Here is a 20,120-nt window from a genome sequence, read left to right on the forward strand (position 1 = left end):
TTGCAGTTCTTACTCCCACCTTAAAAACTACCTTCCCATCAAGGCACGTGCTCTTAGGCTGCTTTCCCCACCAAGCCTTCTCTGACCCATTCTTGCAACAGGTAATAACGTGTGCGGTACAGAAAGAGCCTGAGCTTTGTAATCAGGCAGAACTGGGTTCAAATCTCAACTCTCCCTGTGTGATGGCAGGCGATTACTTAAGCTCAAGTCCTGTATCAGTAAAAAGGGGATAACGATCTCTTTCCTTGCAGGGTAGTCCTGAAGATCAAAGGAGATCACATCTGGGAAGGCTCTTGATTGCTTGCCAGATAACAGGCTTCCCATAAATGTTCATTTCCTTCATTCCTCTTGGTCATTACTGCCCCTTCAGAAAATCCAGGCACTGCGTTCCTTTTAAGACATCACTCTCTACTTCATATTGTGGCGACTTCCTTTTTTTATCCACCCTACAAAGCAAGCTCCTTGAGGATGGGGTCCATGGGTCAACCATATTTGTATAACACGCAGTGTTCAGCAGGAGGTGCTCACAAGATGCTTGTAGATTTGCTGAAGAATGTCATCAAAGATAATATGGCCCTATCGAAATAAACATTTAAAACTTCTGTGCACAGATGAACGTGGCAAACAACTGGATAAAAGCTTATAGTAAAAACTAATTATAGGAGGGCACTGACCACTAGGAGTGTAAAGAATTAGTGACAGTTTATTACACATATATTTAGAGTTCATTCGATAAAATCAGCAAAGAATGTCTAATACCAGAAGACAATGGTCCGTGTCTTCAAACATGAAGGAACTCTAGCAGCACAGCATGGCTGAGCTTTTCTTGAGTGAGGAAAAAAAACTCTACTTGTGAGTGCTTGTTTATACATATATGTGGATTCAACAAGGAAATCCAGCCAATTAGGAGAGAAATTAAAATTTAAGAAAGTGAACAACTGGTAAGTAATTTATTCAACAAGTAGTGACTAGTGCCACTCTTCCAGTCTCTTTGAATATACCTGTGAGCAAAGCAAGTGCGCACCTCGCCCATGTGAAACTTAGATTCTAGTGCAGTACTGCTGCTGTCAGTGCCGTCGAGTTGATTGTGACTCCTAGTGACCCTGTGGACAGCAGAGCGGAATCCTGCCCCAACTTTTTGCGCCATCCTCTCCCCTTCCAGCTCTACATCAGACGATGCTCCCCTGCTATTCACAGGGTTTTCATGGCCAGTTTTCTCGGAAGTGGGTGACCAGGTCCTTCTTCCTAACGTGTCTTAGTCTGGAAGCTCTGCTGAACCCTGTGCACCGTGGGTGACCCTGCTGGCATTTGAAACACTGGTGGCAGAGCTTTCAGCATCACAGCGACACACAGCCGTCACAGTGTGACAACTGACAGACAGGTAGCGCGGGTCCCTGACCGGGAAACAAAATTGGGCAGTGGTGTTGAGCGCACCGAATTTTAACCCCGAGACCACAAGGACTGGCTAGTGAAATGTAGCTGGTTTAAATCTGTAACTTTACTGATACTAAGCAATGATGGAAATTATGATTACAGCCTGCAATGTGAATGTGATAACCCTAAACAAAATAAATATGTAACTGAAAAATTGTGAAATGAGGACAGAAATCTTGTGTGTACTAATTTTTTGTGAATCATCTACCATTCCTGTCTAAAATTGAAAAGTAGTTAAAGATATTAAGAAAACTCCAAATTCTCGAAGGTTTTTGTAATTTCTTAACCTAGAAAAAGCTTTTAGAAAGTAACGCCTCTCGTGTTAAAGAAAAAAATTTTCTACTTCACGTTCTTTTGTTGTACCAAATTCAAGGGAAAATTAATTAAAATTAGAATATTTTCATTAAAAATAGCATCTATTGTAGTCAGGGTCTAACAAACTGCTTTGAGTATTTTCAGTGAGGGGATTTAATGCAGGTAATTGGTTATACAGGTAATGTAAGAGCCGAGAAGCCAAATATGACAAGGAGGTAACCCAGTGACTAGTGTAAGAGCCAGAAGCCAGTGAGCCCTTAGGCTGAAGGGACAAAGGGAGAAAGCAGTGTTACCTGAAACACAGGGGACCAGAAAAAACACAGCTGCTGTGAAGAATAGACGCCTGGCTTCTCGTGCCCTTCAGTCTCCCATCAGTTTCCCGTTGATTGACCCCAGCCAGATGTCAGCCGACACAGGAGCCAGGGAAATGCAGCCTGCAGGGGTTGACCCCCCACCATCCTGAAGAACACATTCAGGGCAAGGAGTGGGCACACAGGCCTCACATGGAACATACAGTATCGTATTATTTTTATAAAAGTGTTGCTATCTGTCTACCCATATAGATGTATATAGAGAGAGCTGGACACGCTGTTCACCTGGTGTTAATAATAGCTGTTTTTGGATAGGCTGATTTCAAGTGATTCTTGCAATTTTATACTTGTAGTTTTCTGCATTGTTTGAGAATTTTTTTAGTTGGATTTTTAAATTTTTCATCCACTTTTTTTTTTTTTTTGAGGAAGATTGGCCTTGAGCTAACATCTGTGCCCATCTTCCTGTATTTTATATGGGGGACACCATCACAGCATGGCTTGGTAAGTGGTGTGTAGGTCCTCATTGGGATCCGAACTGGTGATCCCCAGGTCCCTGAAGTGGAGCACGAACTTAACCACTGTGCCACTATGCCAGCCCCATTCATCCACGTATTTTGATGAGCTACACCATTAATGAACATAAGTTTAAAGTTATGGTAAATTTAGGCAGAGTTCTAGAATTATGGACATATAATATTTTTCAGTATTATCACCATGTTACAATATTTTGACTTCTGCCGTTGACAAGCTTTCTGATTCTGTTCAGGTAAGTTTAAATTAAATCTGAAGCCAATTAATTAGGCACTGTATTTTTGTAACAGCATTTCTCCCCTTCCATTGGTAAATATTCTTGTATAAATCTCTATGAGATAAAGTCACAATGCCATTATCACACCTTAGTCTCTAAAAAGTCAGTGTCATGGGGGAAAAAAAGGTAGGAGAACTTTTCTCCATTAATAAGACTAAAGAGCTGTAACAACCAAATGCAATGCTTGAAGCTTCATTGGATCCAAATTCAGGGTGAAACAGCCATAAAAGATATTGGGAGAATTTTAATGTGGATTGGCTAGAAGATGATATGAGGGAATTACTTTCTTATGTGTAGTGGTATTTTGGTTAGGAGATGCATGCCGACATAGGAGTAGAATTTCATGATGTCAGCAAGATACTTTGAACAAAAAATTTGTGGCTAGGTAGGCGTATAGACATATAGATAAGGCAGATAGAGCAATTCACAAATCTAGGTGGTGGCGTACTTTTGTCCCCTTCTTTCAACTTCTCTGGTGTTTAAAATACAATATAATAAAAAGTTGGAAAAAAACTGTAGACACTTTTGCAATAAAAATAACTGTAAACAAAAGAAAATAAATAATATCTGATGTTATGGACTGAATGTTTGCATCCCCCCGAGATCCATGTGTTGCAGCCCTAACCCCAAAGTGATGGTATTTGGAGCTGGGCCTTTGGAAGGTTGATCAGGATTAGATGAGGTCAAGAGGGTGGGGCCCTCAGGATGGGATTAGAATCAGAAGACACAGCAGAGAGCTTGTTCTCTCCACACATACGCACCCCTAGGAAAGGCCGTGTCAGTGCACAGCAAGAAGGCAGCCAGGAAGAGAGCTTGCTCCAGAGCCCAGCCACCCTGGCACCCAGATCTCGGACTTCCAGCTTCCAGAACTGTGAGGAAATAACTTTCTGTTGTTTAAGCTGCCCAGTCTATGGTATTTTACTCTGGCAGCCCAAGCTGGCTAATAGAGATTTTGCTACTGAGAAGTAGAATGCTGCTGTAACAAATAAGTAAATATGTGGAAGCGGCTTTGAAACCGGGAAACAGGTGGAAACTAGAAGAGTTTTGAAGTGCATGGTAGACGTATGGACATGAAGAGCAGTTCTGCTAAGGTTGCAGACAGAAATGAGGAACGTGTTGTATTGGAGCAATGTGTTAACTGGAGGAAAGGCAATCCTTATTATCAAGTGGCAAAGATCTTGGCTGGACTGTGTTTTAGTATTTTGTGGAAGGTAGAATTGCAAGTGATAAAATCGGATATTTAGCTTAGGAGATTTCCAAGCAAACTGTGGAAGGAGAAGCTCGTGCCTCCTGGCTGCTTATAGTAAAATGCGAAAGGAGAGATGAATTGAAGAATGAATTGTTAAGCAAAAAGGGACCAGAACTTGAAGATTTGGGAAATGCTCAGCTTCTCTGTATTGCAAAAACTGAGAAAGCTTGTTCTGAAGAGAACACTACGGGTGCGGCTGAACAGCTGTTTGGTAAAGAGATCATGAGTATGATCATGGACTTAACCAGCCCTCTCGACAGAAGCCAGGCGCTGAGATGAGATTGTACAAGCAGAGACGCTGCCAGTTTGAACTAAAAGGGATAGAGAAGATGGAGTGCAATGAAGGAAGGCTATTAGACTCCTTGAATTTTATAGAATGGGACCGTAGAGCCATTTGGCTGTGACTGTGTGTGCTGTCCTTCAAGGAAAGGGAAGAAGGATGCCAAGGGTAATCCAGAGATCATCGAGGCTGCCACTCCACCACGGGCCCAAGGTACACAGGCAAGACTGGGCAAGGGGGCAAGGCTGCCTCCACCTTCGTTTCAAAGGGTGGGACCACCGCTCAGCAGAGCTGCGTGGACAGGGCCCTCATAGAGAGCCACTTGGGCAGGCTGCCCCACGAGCTGTGGAGGTCACACTGCCACCTCAGTGAGCTTGGAGGGCAGAGCATCGAACCAAAGGGAATTATTCTCAAGCCTTAAGATCTAATGGAATTTGCCTAGCTAGGTTTCGGACTAGCTTGGGACCCGTCACCCCTTCCTTTTTTCTTTTTTCTTCCTTTTGGAATGGGAATGTTATCCTATGCCTGTCTCACAGTTGTACTTTGGAAGCCTGTAACTTACTTGGTTTCACAGGCTCACAACTGGAGAGGAATTTGCCTCAGGATGAATCCTATCTAGAGTCTCACCCACGTGTGATTTAGGTGATATTTAGATGAGACTTTGGACTTTAGACTTCAGAGTTGATGCTGGAGTGAGTTAAGACTTTTGGAATGGTTGGGATGGAATGAAAGTATTTTGCATGTGGTAAGGACATGAATATTGGTGGGCCAGTGGCAGCATCTTATGGACTGAAAATATTTGTGTCCTCCCAAAATTCATATATTGAAGTCCTAACCCCCAGTGTGGTGGCCTTTGGAGGTGAGGCCTTGGGAAGGTGATCAGGATTAGGTGAGGTCGTGAGGGTATGGCCCTTGGGATGGGGTTGGTACCCTTGTAAGAAGAGACAGCAGAGAGCTTGCTCTCTTCTCTTCCTGCGCGTGCGCCAGTGTGAGCCAAAAAGAGAGCTCCCACCGGAACCCAGCTGCCCTGGCACCCAGATCTCGAACTTGTAGCTTCCAGAGCCTTGAGGAAATGAATTGCTGTTATTTACACTGCCCAGTCTGTGGTGTTTTATCATGGCAGTCCGAGCTGACTGATGCATCTGGGCATGACCTAATTTTCCTGAGTTACACACAAAATCCTTGACAGCACCATGAAGATAACTGAAAGGTCCACTCAACAGAGCAAAGATGGGCACTTGAGTGCATTAAGCTTCTCATTGAGCTCCTAGAGAATGACCCGTTCTTCCTGTGTCAGGAATAAAGACTCCAGATTGTTAGGAGAGAGCTTTCTAATTTGATGTGGGGACAGAGAGAGTGTCAGCCTTCACCCCTTTAGCTACCCCATTTATTGGGAATGTTTGCTTATCTCTTGCAACAAAAGACAATAAAAATGATGGCCTGGTCCACCTGCATCCTTGCCTAGAGAACCAGAGGAATTCAGAATGAATCTTGTCTGCCCAGCGTCCAGTGGAGGACATTTCTTTAGCCCCTTAATGCCCCGGGGGACAGCCCAGCTGCCTCCTTGGAACCTGTTAGTACGTAAGTCTTCTTCAGCCACCTCCCAGGTGCTAAACCACACCGTCAGCATCCACTCACCTCCCAGTATATGAACACATTGTACTGAATTCTTTCATTAAGAGAATTGACTCAGTGTTTTGGCATAGTAGTTAAGGGCTTGGACTCTGGAATTTTTCTCCGACATTTACTTCCTCAGTGGCCTTAGGCAACTCACTTAAGCTTTCCTCGTCTCAGTTCACATATTCTGCAAAATAGGGATAGTTGTTTCCACCTCTTAGTGTTGTTTTGGAGATTAAATTGGCCAATGAATTTAAATGGATTAGCATCACATCTAACACAATGCCTAATAAATAACAAGCACCTAACAAAGGTTAGCCAGCTTCATCTTCCTCACCACCTTTGCAGGTGGATAAAAATCCTAGATTCAAAGCTGTTTAGGAGATAATGTCCACTAGATGGCACCAGCCACAGCTAAATAAAATTTCCCCTATATATATATATATATATATATATATATGTATATATATGTATTTCATCAAAAGTTTAGAAGTCATACAAAGAGACAGAAATAAAACTGCAATGGTAATAAAGCAATATGCATATATAGATATAAATATATTGGGGCCCCCAAACCAAGCATTCGAGCCATAATAATTACCTAAAGCACGTCTAAAACAATTACAAGTCAAACATGTTCTGGTTTGCTTCCCAGACCATGGGAGGTGCTGATGCAGGGGGTCAGCAGAGAAACTGAGAAAACCTCCTATTCTGTACATGGCCTGCTGGGGGGTGCTTGTTCAGCTTCGGCTAGCAACTGGGCTTTTGTTTTGCAGAAATCTATTCCTCCAGCTTTTGTGTTGCTGAGCAGGCTGTGATTTGGCAAAGGACCCAGCTGAAGGCCAGGGATTTTTTGGTGCTGTGGGAGGGAACTTTTTCGGGGAAGGACAAGGGACGGACAGCTGACATAGGGACAGAAGTGCAGGAGAGTGCTAATAGGGTTTTTAGCAAGTTCGTCTCCATGATAAGAAGCATCAACAGTGCTTTTGCAATTAGATATGCTTTTCTGACAGCTGAGAAAACGATCTAAGGTAGAGCAGGCACAGAATGGGTGACATTTGAGTTACAGCACTTTTTACTTTTCTTTCTCGTCATTCCTTTCTATTATCCCTAAGGCTTCAAATAAAATCCTGTTAAAAATATCCTGTTATATCTTAGGGAATTAAGGGAGAGGTTTGTGTCCATCTGGGGCTGAGTTATTCCAGCAGTTGGAACTGGGTGCACAATTCAGGTGAAAAGTTTGTGAAATGTGGAAGGCCTCCGTGGGAATGCTCATTGACACTTAGAGCAATCAGATAAAAGCCTGGAAACCCCCCAGTTTCCTAGGATGGAAGGTGTTGTCATTTGAGTATCACAGAGCAGGGCGAGCCCAGGAGACTGGCCATGGTATGTGACTAAACCAGCTGAAGATCTAGGGGCTGCAGGTGGACCCGGAACGGGGAGGAGTTGGCAGACAAAGTGTAACAGGGCAAAGGGAAGAGAAGATGTCAATAAATGAGGAACAGAATTAAATCGGTTAAGAGGAGAAATTGAAAAGGGCAGTTTAGGAAGTCAACTTCTGAGCTTTCTGTTTGGAAAGAAAATAGAGGCCAGAGGCAGGCCCACTCCTTCAACTTCCTCACCCCCACCTCCAATCCATCCTTACCTCCTTTCTATCCCAGAGGAACGGGAATTCTTTGTCCTATATATGCTAAATGTCCTCTTGTGCACACACCATAAGTTATCGATTCCTTTTCATACATCCTCAGTTCTTTCATTACTGGCTGTCTTCTCTAGGCATATAAAACAACGAAGTCTCTACCATTTTTGTGTGTGTATGTTTGAATATTGATGTATTTTTAAATCTAACATTTCTACCTTTTAAAAGAAAACAAAACTCTCTTCATTTTGCGTCTTGTAGTTACTGTCCTGTTCTTTCTTCCTTTTGCAGCCAAGCTTCTAGAATGAGCAGTCTCCCTGGCTCCACTTCCTCTCTTCTCGTTCTATTCCCTCACTGCAATCTGGCCATTTTGCCAATACCCAAGTGCAAATGCCCCCCCAGGGGTTACCAGTGAACTTCTTCCTGTCAAAATCCTTGGGTGGTTTTCAGCTGCAGTCTCACTAAGCCGTCTGCGACATTTGCAACTGTTACATTTATTCAGTAATGACCAAACGACTGTTCTGTGCCTGACGCTGTTAAGGTGCTATGGTGTATAGATAGATGATGTCCTGCCTCCCGGGTGTAGCCAGGTTATAACATCAGGTTCCCGGGCCTAGGACCAGGGCAAGGGAGCTGGCTAGCCCCACAACTTTGGTTAATGGGAGAGCAAGCACTTATAAAGATGCCAACCTCTGACTAACTTGTCAGCTTGCGTTGAAATCTGAATTTCAGACTGCTTGCTCAAGTGTTATTTGCATATTATTAACAGCTCTCCTATCAACATACTATCTTAAAATTGCCGAAAATGTGATACTTTGGGGGGAAATGACATCTCCTTATGCTCCTCAACTCCCAGCCTCTCCCCCAACTAAGCTTTCCTTATCTCCTCCTATAGCTTGCTTTCTAGTGGGGGTAAAACTCACAGTATACATGTAAACAATTAAACAGTAATTTCAAAGAAGTGTATGTGCTGAGAAGGAACTAGAGCAGGGCAATGTAATATAAAGCACTGCTATGGTCTGAACGTTTGTGTCGCCCCAAAATTCATGTTGAAATCCTGACCCTTTGGGAGGTGATTAGGTCTGTGGCCGGAGCCCTCAGGAATAGGATTAGTGCCCTTATGAAAGAGGCCCCACAGAGCTCCCTTGCCCCTACCACTGTGTGAAGACACAGAGAAAAGGAATTGGGCTATGAACCAGGAACTGGGTTCTTACCAGACACCACCGAGTTTATAGTATTTTTGTTACAGCAGCCTGAATGGACTCAGACCAGCTCCCATGGCACTGGGAAAGGGACGGAGAGCTTCTTCACATCATACGGCCAAAGAAGGCCTCTTTGGGAAGAGACTGAAAAGGGGAGAGCTCATCTTTAAGAAAAGCTTGGGGAAAAGCCTGCCAGGTGTAGGGAAGAGTAAGTGCAAAGGCACTGAGGAACTTGCAGTGCCAGAGGAGCTGAAGGGAGCACTGTGTGCCTAGAGCTTGGTGATCCGACAGTGGTTAGAAAGGAGGATGGAAGAGGTGGCCTTGTTTTATGAGATGGGAGATGTCACTAGAGCATGTTTAGGTACCGATAGATAGGATTCAGTAGAGAGAGGGGAAGTGAGGTGTGGAAGGGGCGGGGCTCCGTCGCCCAAGTGGAGGGGTTTGCTTTGATAAGAGCAGAAACCCACATACCTTTTAAGGTTCTTTTCCCTTTGTTCTAACAGTGTTAGTTACATCTAACATTACAACTTTGTTTTTACAAAGTTAGTTAGATGTTAGTGACATCTAACAAAATATCACTCAATTCTGCCCCTTCCTCCCTGATTGTCCCTTCTCGGGCTTTTTCTCAGACCCTCTTTAATTTTGGGTGTCAGCAGGCTTCTGTCCACAACTGTCTTCTAATGATCCTCTCTACATTCTCCTTACACAGTGTCATCCCTCGCCGCACCAGCCGAGACCACTCTCTTGGACTTCACATTCTCCCATCAACTGTAGATACATCTTTTTTAATCTCCCAAATTATGTCTCCAGCCCAGACCTGTCCTCTGACCTTCTGATCTAGCTGCTCATTTGCCACCTGCATTTAGATAGAGCCATCTTGAATTCAACAGGTCCAAAATCAGGATTCTTTAGTCCCCTCCCACACATGCACAAAACCCAACACTAACCAGAAGAGGGCCTTGCTCATTGATGGCCGAAGTTCTTCCTCTCTTCATAACCGCCTCCCCATTCTTTGATACAGACTTTGGAAGTTTTTTCATTTTTACGTAAAGTATCGTAATAAACGTTACTAGAGCTCACCAACACTTCTAGCTCTCCTTCCTTTCCTAGACGTTTGGGAGGGTGCTATCTGTCCCCATTCTTGAGGTTAGATTTGACTGTGGCACTTACTTTGGCCATTGAAATGTGTGAAAATTACACGTTTGGCTTCTGGGTGGAAATATTTAACAGCAGGTGCCCAATTCTCTGCTGTCTTTTTTTCCCTTTCTCTGTTCCAAGGTTATCATCTGTCAAGATGTAGATGCCTAAGATCAAAGCAGCCTGGAATGCTGAATCATCCCATGGAGGAAAATTGCCCAGAGAGTCTTTTGGACCCATAGCAAACTTTGAGCAAGAAGAAACACAAAAAAGAAAAAACTTTTGTTGTATAGGTCCCTGAGGCTTTTGCTTTTTTTTAGTTCTGAGGTGTGTGAACGTGTGTGTGTATTTTAGGTTACTACGATATAAACAAACCTATCCTGTGGACGTAAGTGCTGTGCAAATGCATATTCAAGGCAAATCTCTTCCAGCCCCCACTTCTAACCCCCTGGCCACTCCTAAGCCTCTCCTGAATAGAAATTCTGGAGCCACCAGTGCCCCAAACTGTCCCTCTTCAACTCTCCCCAGCTTCGCTTATCATCACCGTCCACTTCATTGCTCAATCCTGAATCAAAAATAGGCATCATCTTAATTCCTCACTCCCACAGTCTGATCACTGGTTTTCCTAAGAATATCTCAAATTTGTCTTGGACATCTGCAGTAGCCCTCTTCCTGTTCCTGCTTCCAGTCTTCGAATATGTATAAGACCTTCAAAATCAGAAGTTCATACCAGATCTACAGGAAAACTTCTGCCCCCGGCCCCTGTCCCCTCGCCACCCAGTTCCTCTTCCTGGGGGCGACCAAAATGGCAGGATCCCTCATCCCCCCGAAAGACACTCTGCGCGTAGAAACAAACAAGTGTATATATCTCTCAGAGTCATCTTCCAAAAACACAAAACTAGCCGTATTTTTCCCAGTTTGAAACCCATCAGTGCCTTCCAGTTACAAACTCTCAAATGTTTAGGTGCCTGTGTTGTCGACCTCCTCAGGCCTGCTGACCTTGTTTCAGTTCCAGACACCCCCTTCTCAGTTGAGGTCTTTCTGACCTCAGGGCTTTCCGCTATGCTGTTCCCTCTGCTTGGATGATTCCCTCCAGGTCTGTGCATGCTAAATCCTTCCTTAAATGTGCCCTCCTCAGAGGGTGCGCAGTTTTGCCACCCCTGTTGTTCTCTGTGACAGAAGGCCTCACGTTGTCGCCTTCAAGACTCTACCACAGGTAGTCATCGTGTATTTATTGGAATGCTGACTCATTTATTGACCATCTCTCACATTAGACTGTAAGCTCCATGACAATAGAGATTGCGTCCATTTTGCTCACTGTATGCCCAGCCTCTAGCTCTGTGCCCATCACAGAATAGGTGCACAGTAAACACTTGATGAATCAATGAATGAGGAACTGGTGGAAAACCTAGTGTCCTGAGAGAAAGAAAAACAAAAAGGCAGATGAAACTGAAAAGGGAAACTCGCCTCAACTATTGAAGCAGGCAAATTCGGCCTCCATATTGTTTCTCCCACTGAGTATTGATTTTGTTTTTTTTTGAGGAAGATTAGCACTGAGCTAACATCTGCTGCCAGTCCTCCTCTTTTTTGCCAAGGAAGACTGGCCCTGAGCTAATGTCTCTGCCCATCTTCCTCTACCTCTTATATGTGGGACCCTGCCACAGCATGGCTTGACAAGCAGTGCGTGGGTCCACACCCGGGATCCGAACTGGCGAACCCCGGGCCACCAAACTGGATCATACGAACTTAACTGTTGCGCCACTGGGCCAGCCCTTGTAAGTATAGATTTTTATCCTAAGCTGTCTCACGCTATGTCTCTGCTTAGGCCAACCACCCAATCCAGGCAAGAGGAGGTGAGAAAAGAGGAGAGCAGCGTCACTCCCAAGGGTTGAAAGGTCTTAAATTCCTTGGGAAGAGGTGGCAGCAAGCACAGAGCGCTCCTTTGCGAGAACTTGTATTTTGTTAGACATTTAATAACTGGTTTAAACAGAAATATTAAGCAATCACTTCTTCCTTTGTTTTAGGGACCAAAAGGTCTTTTTTTTTCTTCGACAAGCAAGTAAAACCAGAAAAGACAGTGACCCCCCACCTAGAAACAGCAACATGTTTATAAGGAAACATTAACTCCACAATCTCAAGTCAGTATCTCCTTCCGCCTTAAATATTTTAATATAGCACGTATTTTCCTAATCATGAAAGTAATGCCTCTTGTCCTTATAGATAATAGAATCCTAAAATTGTCTAAAAGGATAAACTAGGGAAATAAAAATCACATCCACGGAAGAAGCATTTTATTTCTGTATCACTAAAGCTAAGATGTTTGCTTTCATCTGTTATTCTCTCCTTGGAAACAAAACAACAAAAGCTTCATTCATCTCTGCTTTAATTTCACCGTCTGAAATTATTTCTAGGTATTCAGGTCAGCTGACTGGATTAGCTAGGTAATGAAACCCAGCCATTTTGCCTTTATCCCTTAACCAGAGTAGAGGATCAAAGCCAAGCTCCTTAATGTGGTACACAAAGCCCCTCAAAATCTGGCCCCAGTCCACCTGCCAGCCTCATTGCTCACCACTTCCTTCCCTCACCTCCCTAATTAGGAGCTTGCTGGAGAAAGGTGCTGGGTGCCCAAGAGCATTCTAATGGACCAGACCTCTCCTGTTCACCTGAACACTCCCGTGCCAGGGGATGGAGGATGCCCAGGTCTCCTTTTGTATATGGCATAGGCTCGAGGTTAAAGGATCCTGATGTGCTGGATTCACCACAAATTGAGGAGCTAGGAAGGGAAGTCACCTGGGAGGGGTAGGGTTGACTAGTTTGATCGACACTAGAACCTGTCCTCAAGTGTGTGGCAGTGCCACCTAGTTCACACGTGCTTTGAAGAGAGCTGCAATGAAATGAATGTGTCCCCCTCAAATTCAAAGTGATGGTATTTGGAGATGGGACCTTTGGGAGGTAATTAGGCAAGGAAAGTGGGCCCCGACAATGGGATTAGTGCTCTTATCAGAAGAGGCCAGAGAGCTAGATATGTGAGGACACAGCAAGAAGATGATTACCACAATAGGCTCAGCTAACATCCATTTTCTCATATAGACACAGTAAAAAGGAAAGAAGAAAGGGGGGAAAGCTGCTTTTTAAAAAGGGCCTCAGAAGGAGTCTTGTGCTGAGGGTACAGTTAAGCATCTTGATTGTGGTGGCGTTTGCGAGAAGCTATACTTGGGATAAGATTGCATAGAGCCACACATGCACACACAAGTGAGTGTGTGTATAACCGGTGCAATGTGAATTGGTCTATGATGTGCACCTGTGCCAGTTTCCTGGGTTTCTTATTGTACTCTAGTCATGCCAGATGTTAACGCTGGGGGAGGCGGGTGAAGAGTGCATGGGAACCTTGCCATACACTTCTTTGCAAATTCCTGTGAATCTATTACTATTTCAAAATTAAAAGGCTTTTTAGTGGGGGTGGGGGTTCAGAATCCTGGAGCACTTGATCTAAAACAGTGCGTCGGGGATGGCCTTTGAGCTAGAGGATCCTTTGCAAAAACAGTTCTTCTGTGTCCGGGCCCGAAGAAGTTCTTGAAGAAAAGGACAGAGTGAGCCACCTTTGTCAGCAGATTCGAAATGAGTATAGAGCCCAGGGGGGCTTTCAGCTCCCTGAAGCTCTGTGAGCGTCCAGGTGAATGCCCGGCCCCTTTCCTGGAGACTGTGGGGAAAACAGGCAGACAGGTGAGCTGTGGCGGACTGTCGGAGCAGGCCGGAGAGCCCAGGAAACTCTGAGTGTCTGACGTACTCAGATGACTGCCATTCTCAACCGTGTTGGCCTTTGTCGGCATCGCTGCAGCTTAACTCAGTCTTTCAGCAAAATTGAGTCAGCACCTATGGTGTGCCTGGCACTCTTCACTCTTCTAGTACTTGAGATATGTCCAGGAATTAAAAAAAAAGAACCATGCCCTGGTGGAGCTTATGGTCCAGCATAGGGTCGGAGGCAGGGAGAGAAAATGAAAACAGTAAGAAATTAATTATAGAGCATACTAGACGGTGATAACTATGAAGGGGGGAAATACAGAGCCGGGTAAGGGGGACCAAGAATTCAGGAGAGTGTGGCATGTGGGAGAGGGGGTGCGGCTGTCTTCTCTGAGTTCTTAAATGATATGAGCATATTGAAATCAGCCTCTATTTGACTTTTCTTGTCCCACTACTAAATTCTCTCCCTTGTCGTTCCTTTTGACTTCTCCCTGGTTTCTCCTCTCTTCTTCTCTCCGCCTCCCTTGTTATCTGTCTTCAGTTGATTTCCCCTGTCCCGCCTCCCTCTCTTCCCTCTTCAGTGGTCTTTTACCTTTTTCTCTTTCTCTTCTTCCCCCTTGACCCTCCTCTCCTCCCCCCCTCATTGTTTTCATCTTTCTCTCTCTCTTCTTCTTTCTAGCTATTTGTCATTTTGTGGCTTTTTCATGGAACTGAAGTTCATTTGATTAAAGTTCATGTGGCTTTTGTTCCCTTGTTATATTGTTTGCATGATAAATGTTTTCTATTCTACACAAAACCAAACTTTCTTGAGCAACCCAGCCTGACGCGAAGGGAGAATAGCCCTAATTTGTTGACTCTCGTCTCATCTGTTCACATAGCTCTAAGCCCCAGATAGAGGACCCCTCAAATATTTCTAGAAGTTCCAAAGAGTGCCTCACATGCATTTCTTAAAAGTCCATTCTCCCGAGGACTGCTCCCCTCCGTGCACTCTTGGAGGCCACCATCGTTAAGACCCCAGGCGTCTCCGTAGCTCTAGATGCGCCTGAGACCAGGGCAGACTGCCTTCCTTTGCCTTTGGAGTTACGTTGTTACAGTGGCCACCAAGAGCTTTGCACCTGCCCCATCCTTTTTTTTTTTTTTAAAGATTTTATTTTTTCCTTTTTCTCCCCAAAGCCCCCCGGTACATAGTTGTGTATTCTTCGTTGTGGGTCCTTCTAGTTGTGGCATGTGGGACGCTGCCTCAGCGTGGTTTGATGAGCAGTGCCATGTCCGCGCCCAGGATTCGAACCAACGAAACACTGGGCCGCCTGCAGCGGAGCGCGCGAACTTAACCACTCGGCCACGGGGCCAGCCCCTGCACCTGCCCCATCCTTTTATAGAGATCTCAGTAAAGCAGCTCTTTTGGATTCTATTTTTGCAGCTTCTTTTCTTCGTAGGACCCATCATGAGTCTGTGAGTCTGGCTCTGGAACATCCCCCAGAGTGACGGGCACTATGTTACCCCCAGTCACCACTATCCGCCAACAACTAAGCCTTGTTGGTGGCTCTACTCTGTAAGTCTGCTCCTTCGTGCTTTACAATCAATTGTCTCTCTCCCAGGAGGCTCCTCAGTCATTAAGGAGTCTTCTCTTTAGCCTGGGTCATCACTGGCAGTGCCTGGAAACATCTCAGTGCCAAAGAGTCACAACTTGACCTTAACCCGGGAATCCCACCATGTAAGTTTATGAAACAGATGAGTTGAAATTGATATTTCTAACTTAAACACAAAGCTCAAATTGCTTTTATATTTTGTATCACCTAATAAAACATAACCATGATTAATTTTTGTGAGTTTCAACATATATTATTTCATTTAATGTAAAGCATTATTTAATTTTTTGAGGGTCAGTGGCCTCTCATGAAAATTTTTGCTAACTCTAGAAAATGTATTAAGAATAATAATTGTTAGAAATTGACAGGCTACTCTAAAATGTGTATGGGAATGCAGAGGGCTAATCATAAATGTATATAGTAGGAATAAATATATAGTAAGAAAAATATATGATCAGGAAAGAACAGACTTCCAAATATCTGGAGCTACTAAAAACCTGGAGTAATTAAGACAATAGTAATTAAGTAAAGTATTGGTGCAAGGACAGAAAAATAGACCAATGGAACAGAGTAGAGGCCTAAAACAGACAGAAACATAAACAGTCAACTGATTTATGATGAGGGTGACAGTGCACTGAAGAAGGGAAAGGATGGCGTTTTTCTTGAAAGATGCAGGTCAATGGGATATCCATCCAAGAACAAAAGAAAATGTATCTCCATTCCTTGCCACACACATTACACAAAAATTGACTCCAGTTATACTGTCCATCTAAATGTGAGAGGTAAAACAAAGTTTTTAGAAGAAAACGTAGGAAAATATCTTCATTAGCTTAGGGAGGCAAAGATTTCTTAAACTAGAGACCAAAAAAAAAAAAAAAGGCTAACCATTAAGGGAAAAAATGATAAATTGGACTACATTAAAATTAAGAACTTCTCTTCATCAAAAGACATGATTAAAAGAGGGAAAAGGCAATCCACAGACTAGAGTAAGATATTTACAATACATCTTTCCAACAATTGATTTGTATCCTTACTACATAAACTCTTAAAGACAATTAGAAAAAGGCAGGTGACTGAAAAGAAAAATAGGCAAATGACTTGGGCAGATGATTCACAAAAGAGGATATTTAAATGATAATAAACATCTGAGAAGGTGCTCAACTTTAGTCATCAGCAAAATGCAAATTAAAACCACAGTGTTATCTACACACCCACAAGAATGGCTCAAATGAAAAAGACGCGCAAACTACATGTTGGCAAAAATGTGTAGCAACTGGAACTATAGTTCACATCTGATAGTATAAATTGGTGCAATGGCTTTGGCAAACAGTCTGCTGTAGATACTAGGTAGCTACTGCAGTATCTACTGAAGCAGAACATTTGTAGACGACCAAGCAACTCCTCTCCCAGGTATATACTTTACAGAATTGTGTGCATATATTCACCAAAAACAATGAACAAGAATTCATAGCAGCACTATTCATGAAAGCCAGAAACTGGAAACGACACAAAGGTCCGCAAAGATTAGGATGTATCAATAAGTGGTGGCAAATTCAGACAGCAGAATACTATACAGCAGTGAAAAAAGACAGAAAAGAGGAAGGGGGAAAAGAAATACTCTGGTTTGATTCCATTTATATGAAGTTCAAAAAACAAGTGTTAGAAGTCAAGACAGTAATTACCCCTTGGGGCAATTACTAGGTGGGAGCATGAGAGGGCTTCTGGGGCAGTGGTTATGTTCTGCTTATCGATCTGGGTGCTGGCGACACTGGTGTGCTTGTTTTGTGAAAATTATGCAAGCAGTACATGATGTTTTGTATCCTTTTGATATGTATGTTGTGCCAGCATGAAAAGTCTGCTTAAAATAATAAAAATCATTGTACAAAATAAGCTGGGGCTATTTGGATAAGAATTACAAGGTTTAACTGAGATATTTGTGGGTAACATTGTTTATTGCATTTATAAGTCTTTGCACACAAATAAAATGGAAGCAGAACCATAAAGAATACGTCAAAATGATGACTGATAAGAGTAATGGCAAACTGATAAATGTAGCATTTTTATTGTATTTAATAGTCGTGTTCAGAAAGAACACATCAGAATAATTTCAAAGACAAATTTACATTTAATAAAAAAATATGCAAATATTTCCAAATGTACACGATTTGATTTTCTTCACTTGTTATTGAAATTCATATACAACACTGGAATCTTATAGGTTAAAAACATAACAAAAGACAACTTTAATTTCAAGTAAAATTTCCATTGACACTACAGAATTAAAAGTATGCTTACTATACACAAAATGCATATAAGAGACAGTATTCCGAGAGTGTGTGTGAGAAACAAGTCAAATAGACTGGGATCTTATATAGTCACAAATGGAGCCAAGATTTACAAAACTCTAGCCTTATTATAAAATGTAACTTTGGCATTTCCTTCAACTAATAAGAAAATGAGCAGTGCACATTTCCTCTATTGAACAGAGGTATTCATCCATTTTCTGCAAGACGATTATATTCCCTCTTTAGGGATATGATTTCTTGTCATTATAGGCAGATATTTCTGTAAAAATGAGATAACGTTATAATCCTGGTTATGCTGGACTCAACATGAGGAGAAATCTAAGTCAATTAAAGACAGCATAACCCATGAGCATGAAGGAATGTGACGTCACATCCATTACAACTCGCTCAAATTTGAATATGCAGAATGGGGGAGGGGGAGATGATGATGATGCTTTAAGTTCACCAATGTGATATGATCACTGATGATATTCCTTCAGAAACAGAAACCTTGGAGGGCCGCCTGGAGAACCCCGCTTCGGTGGCCCAGGGTTCGCAGATTCGGATCCTTGGCACAGACCTAGCACTGCTCATTAGGCCATGCTGTGTCGGCATCCCACATAAAGTGGAGGAAGATTGGCACAGATGTTAGCTTAGTGACAATTGTCCTCAAGTGAACAAAGAGGAAGATTGGCAACAGATGTTGGGCCAATCTTCCTCACAAAAAAAAAGAAAAAAAATAGATACCTTGTTTCTGATTGTATCTAAGAAGAAAAACAGAGTAAGACATGTTGCCTAGGTAGCCAAACACATTTGGGAATTTCACTCATCCATATCAAAGGGATAATATAATTCTCAGCCAAGCAAGACATTGGGTAAATTGGGGACCTGAAAATTTATTTTTCTCTAGAAATGAAGTATAACTTCATTCACTCCGGCGTGAAATATATGGGAATAGTCCACAGGACCAAAGCCTATATATTATATATAACACCTGGAATATTGTTGGCACTCAGAAAAGATTAAGCAAAAATAAAAGATATATTTTCTAGCTTAAAATATGGATTTTTTTAAAAACATATATTTTCAATGTCTATATTCCAAACTAAGTTTTTGCTTTTAATATTGAGTTCATTTAGAAAGTTTTGTCTTTAAAAACTCATTTTAAGCAGATTTATATGCAGGCTGTACACTTTTTTGAAAGGTGGTCAGAATTCAGTTAAGGATCACTTTATATACTGCTAAAATTTTAGAGAAAAATATAAACTCGTTTTAATCACCACAGTTTCATAAACATATCAGAGTTGTTTTTTGTTCAAAATAACACAATTTTCATGTTAGATTTTAAATAGACCGTACTTAAATATATCTCTACACAATGATCATTTCTATAAACTAAGATAAATTAAAACTGAATTTTTAAGCTAGAGATAGTCTGTCATATATTTTATTTGATCTTAATTGTGATCCATGATTATCTTATTGAAAAATTATTTCTATAAGCCACGATAATCTTATTATTGCTTCACTTCCCTGAATCAGTGTTTCTAAAACATATCAGCCCAGTTCTGTAGCTTTTAAGTGAACCGTTTTTTTGATTCTGCACTCCGGTTACATATAATAACATTCCTTATTAAGTACTAACTAAATTTGCATTTTAAAAGCTTTTTTGATGTATTTACCAAAAGTGATTTTTGAAGGCATTTATTGGTAAATGCATTAACAATCGTATTTCAGCATTAACTCAATGTGACCTTACACTGTGCTCAGTGCAGCTGGTGGGTATCAAGGCCAGTCCGAAATGGATTTTTCTTTATGATAATCATTCCTGCCCACGGAGGCTGTTGGGTCACACTTACCGCAGCTGAACGGAGGCAGCAGTACCCATGTGAGCACTGTTAACACATCTGTCTTGGAGGAACAGAGCATCACATTAGCAGATGCTGGACATGGCTCAGTCGCCTGGATAATTCTCATTTTGCACATCTCAGAGGTAAGCTATTTATTTTATAAATAAAGCCTAGAAACAATCTTAGTGCTTCTCTTTCAATGGCTAAGAGGTTAAAAAAGTAAAGATTTTTAAAAATCCAATAGAAAAAGAGTGAGTGTTTCAAGTCCGAAGAAATAATCAAGGCAGAAAATGTTTGCACAGAATTCCACTGGTGGCTAGATTTTCCTTGCAGTCCTTGCTCACGGCGACCTTCTGAGCCCAGTTTCAGGAAGCAAGTCTACGCATAGCCTGTGGAAGCAAAGCGGAAACAGTGTTGATACCACTGAATTCTCCTCGTCTACATTAGCTTTCTTACAAATATGTCTGGATAGTGTTGGTTGCTTATCTTTACTCATCTTAGGTGTATGTCATCACAATAAAAGGAGGGGGGAAACTCAGTTTTGTACCTCATCATACTTCAGTTGGATTTATTTAAAAGAAATAATTATGGGGGCTGGCCCCAAGACCCGGTGCTTAAGTTTGCACACTCTGCTTTGGTGGCCCAGGGTTTGCCAGTTTGGAT

General features: G+C 42.4%; 1 protein-coding gene across 3 annotated transcripts in view; it reads right to left on the reverse strand.

The window, feature by feature from the left end:
* Positions 1-10,133: 10,133 nt before the first annotated feature.
* Positions 10,134-20,120, reverse strand: part of SLC26A4 (solute carrier family 26 member 4) — a 53,238-nt gene continuing 43,251 nt past the window's right edge. For all 3 annotated transcript variants that reach the window (XM_070504950.1, XM_014831925.3, XM_070504946.1), the window contains one exon: positions 10,134-19,846. In XM_070504950.1, coding sequence (XP_070361051.1) covers positions 19,823-19,846 — 24 coding nt within the window. In that variant the 3' untranslated portion in view covers positions 10,134-19,822. The remainder of the gene's footprint in view (positions 19,847-20,120) is intronic.

The sequence above is a fragment of the Equus asinus genome, chromosome 1 (genome assembly GCF_041296235.1).
Source record: "Equus asinus isolate D_3611 breed Donkey chromosome 1, EquAss-T2T_v2, whole genome shotgun sequence".
Classification (NCBI taxonomy): domain Eukaryota; kingdom Metazoa; phylum Chordata; class Mammalia; order Perissodactyla; family Equidae; genus Equus; species Equus asinus.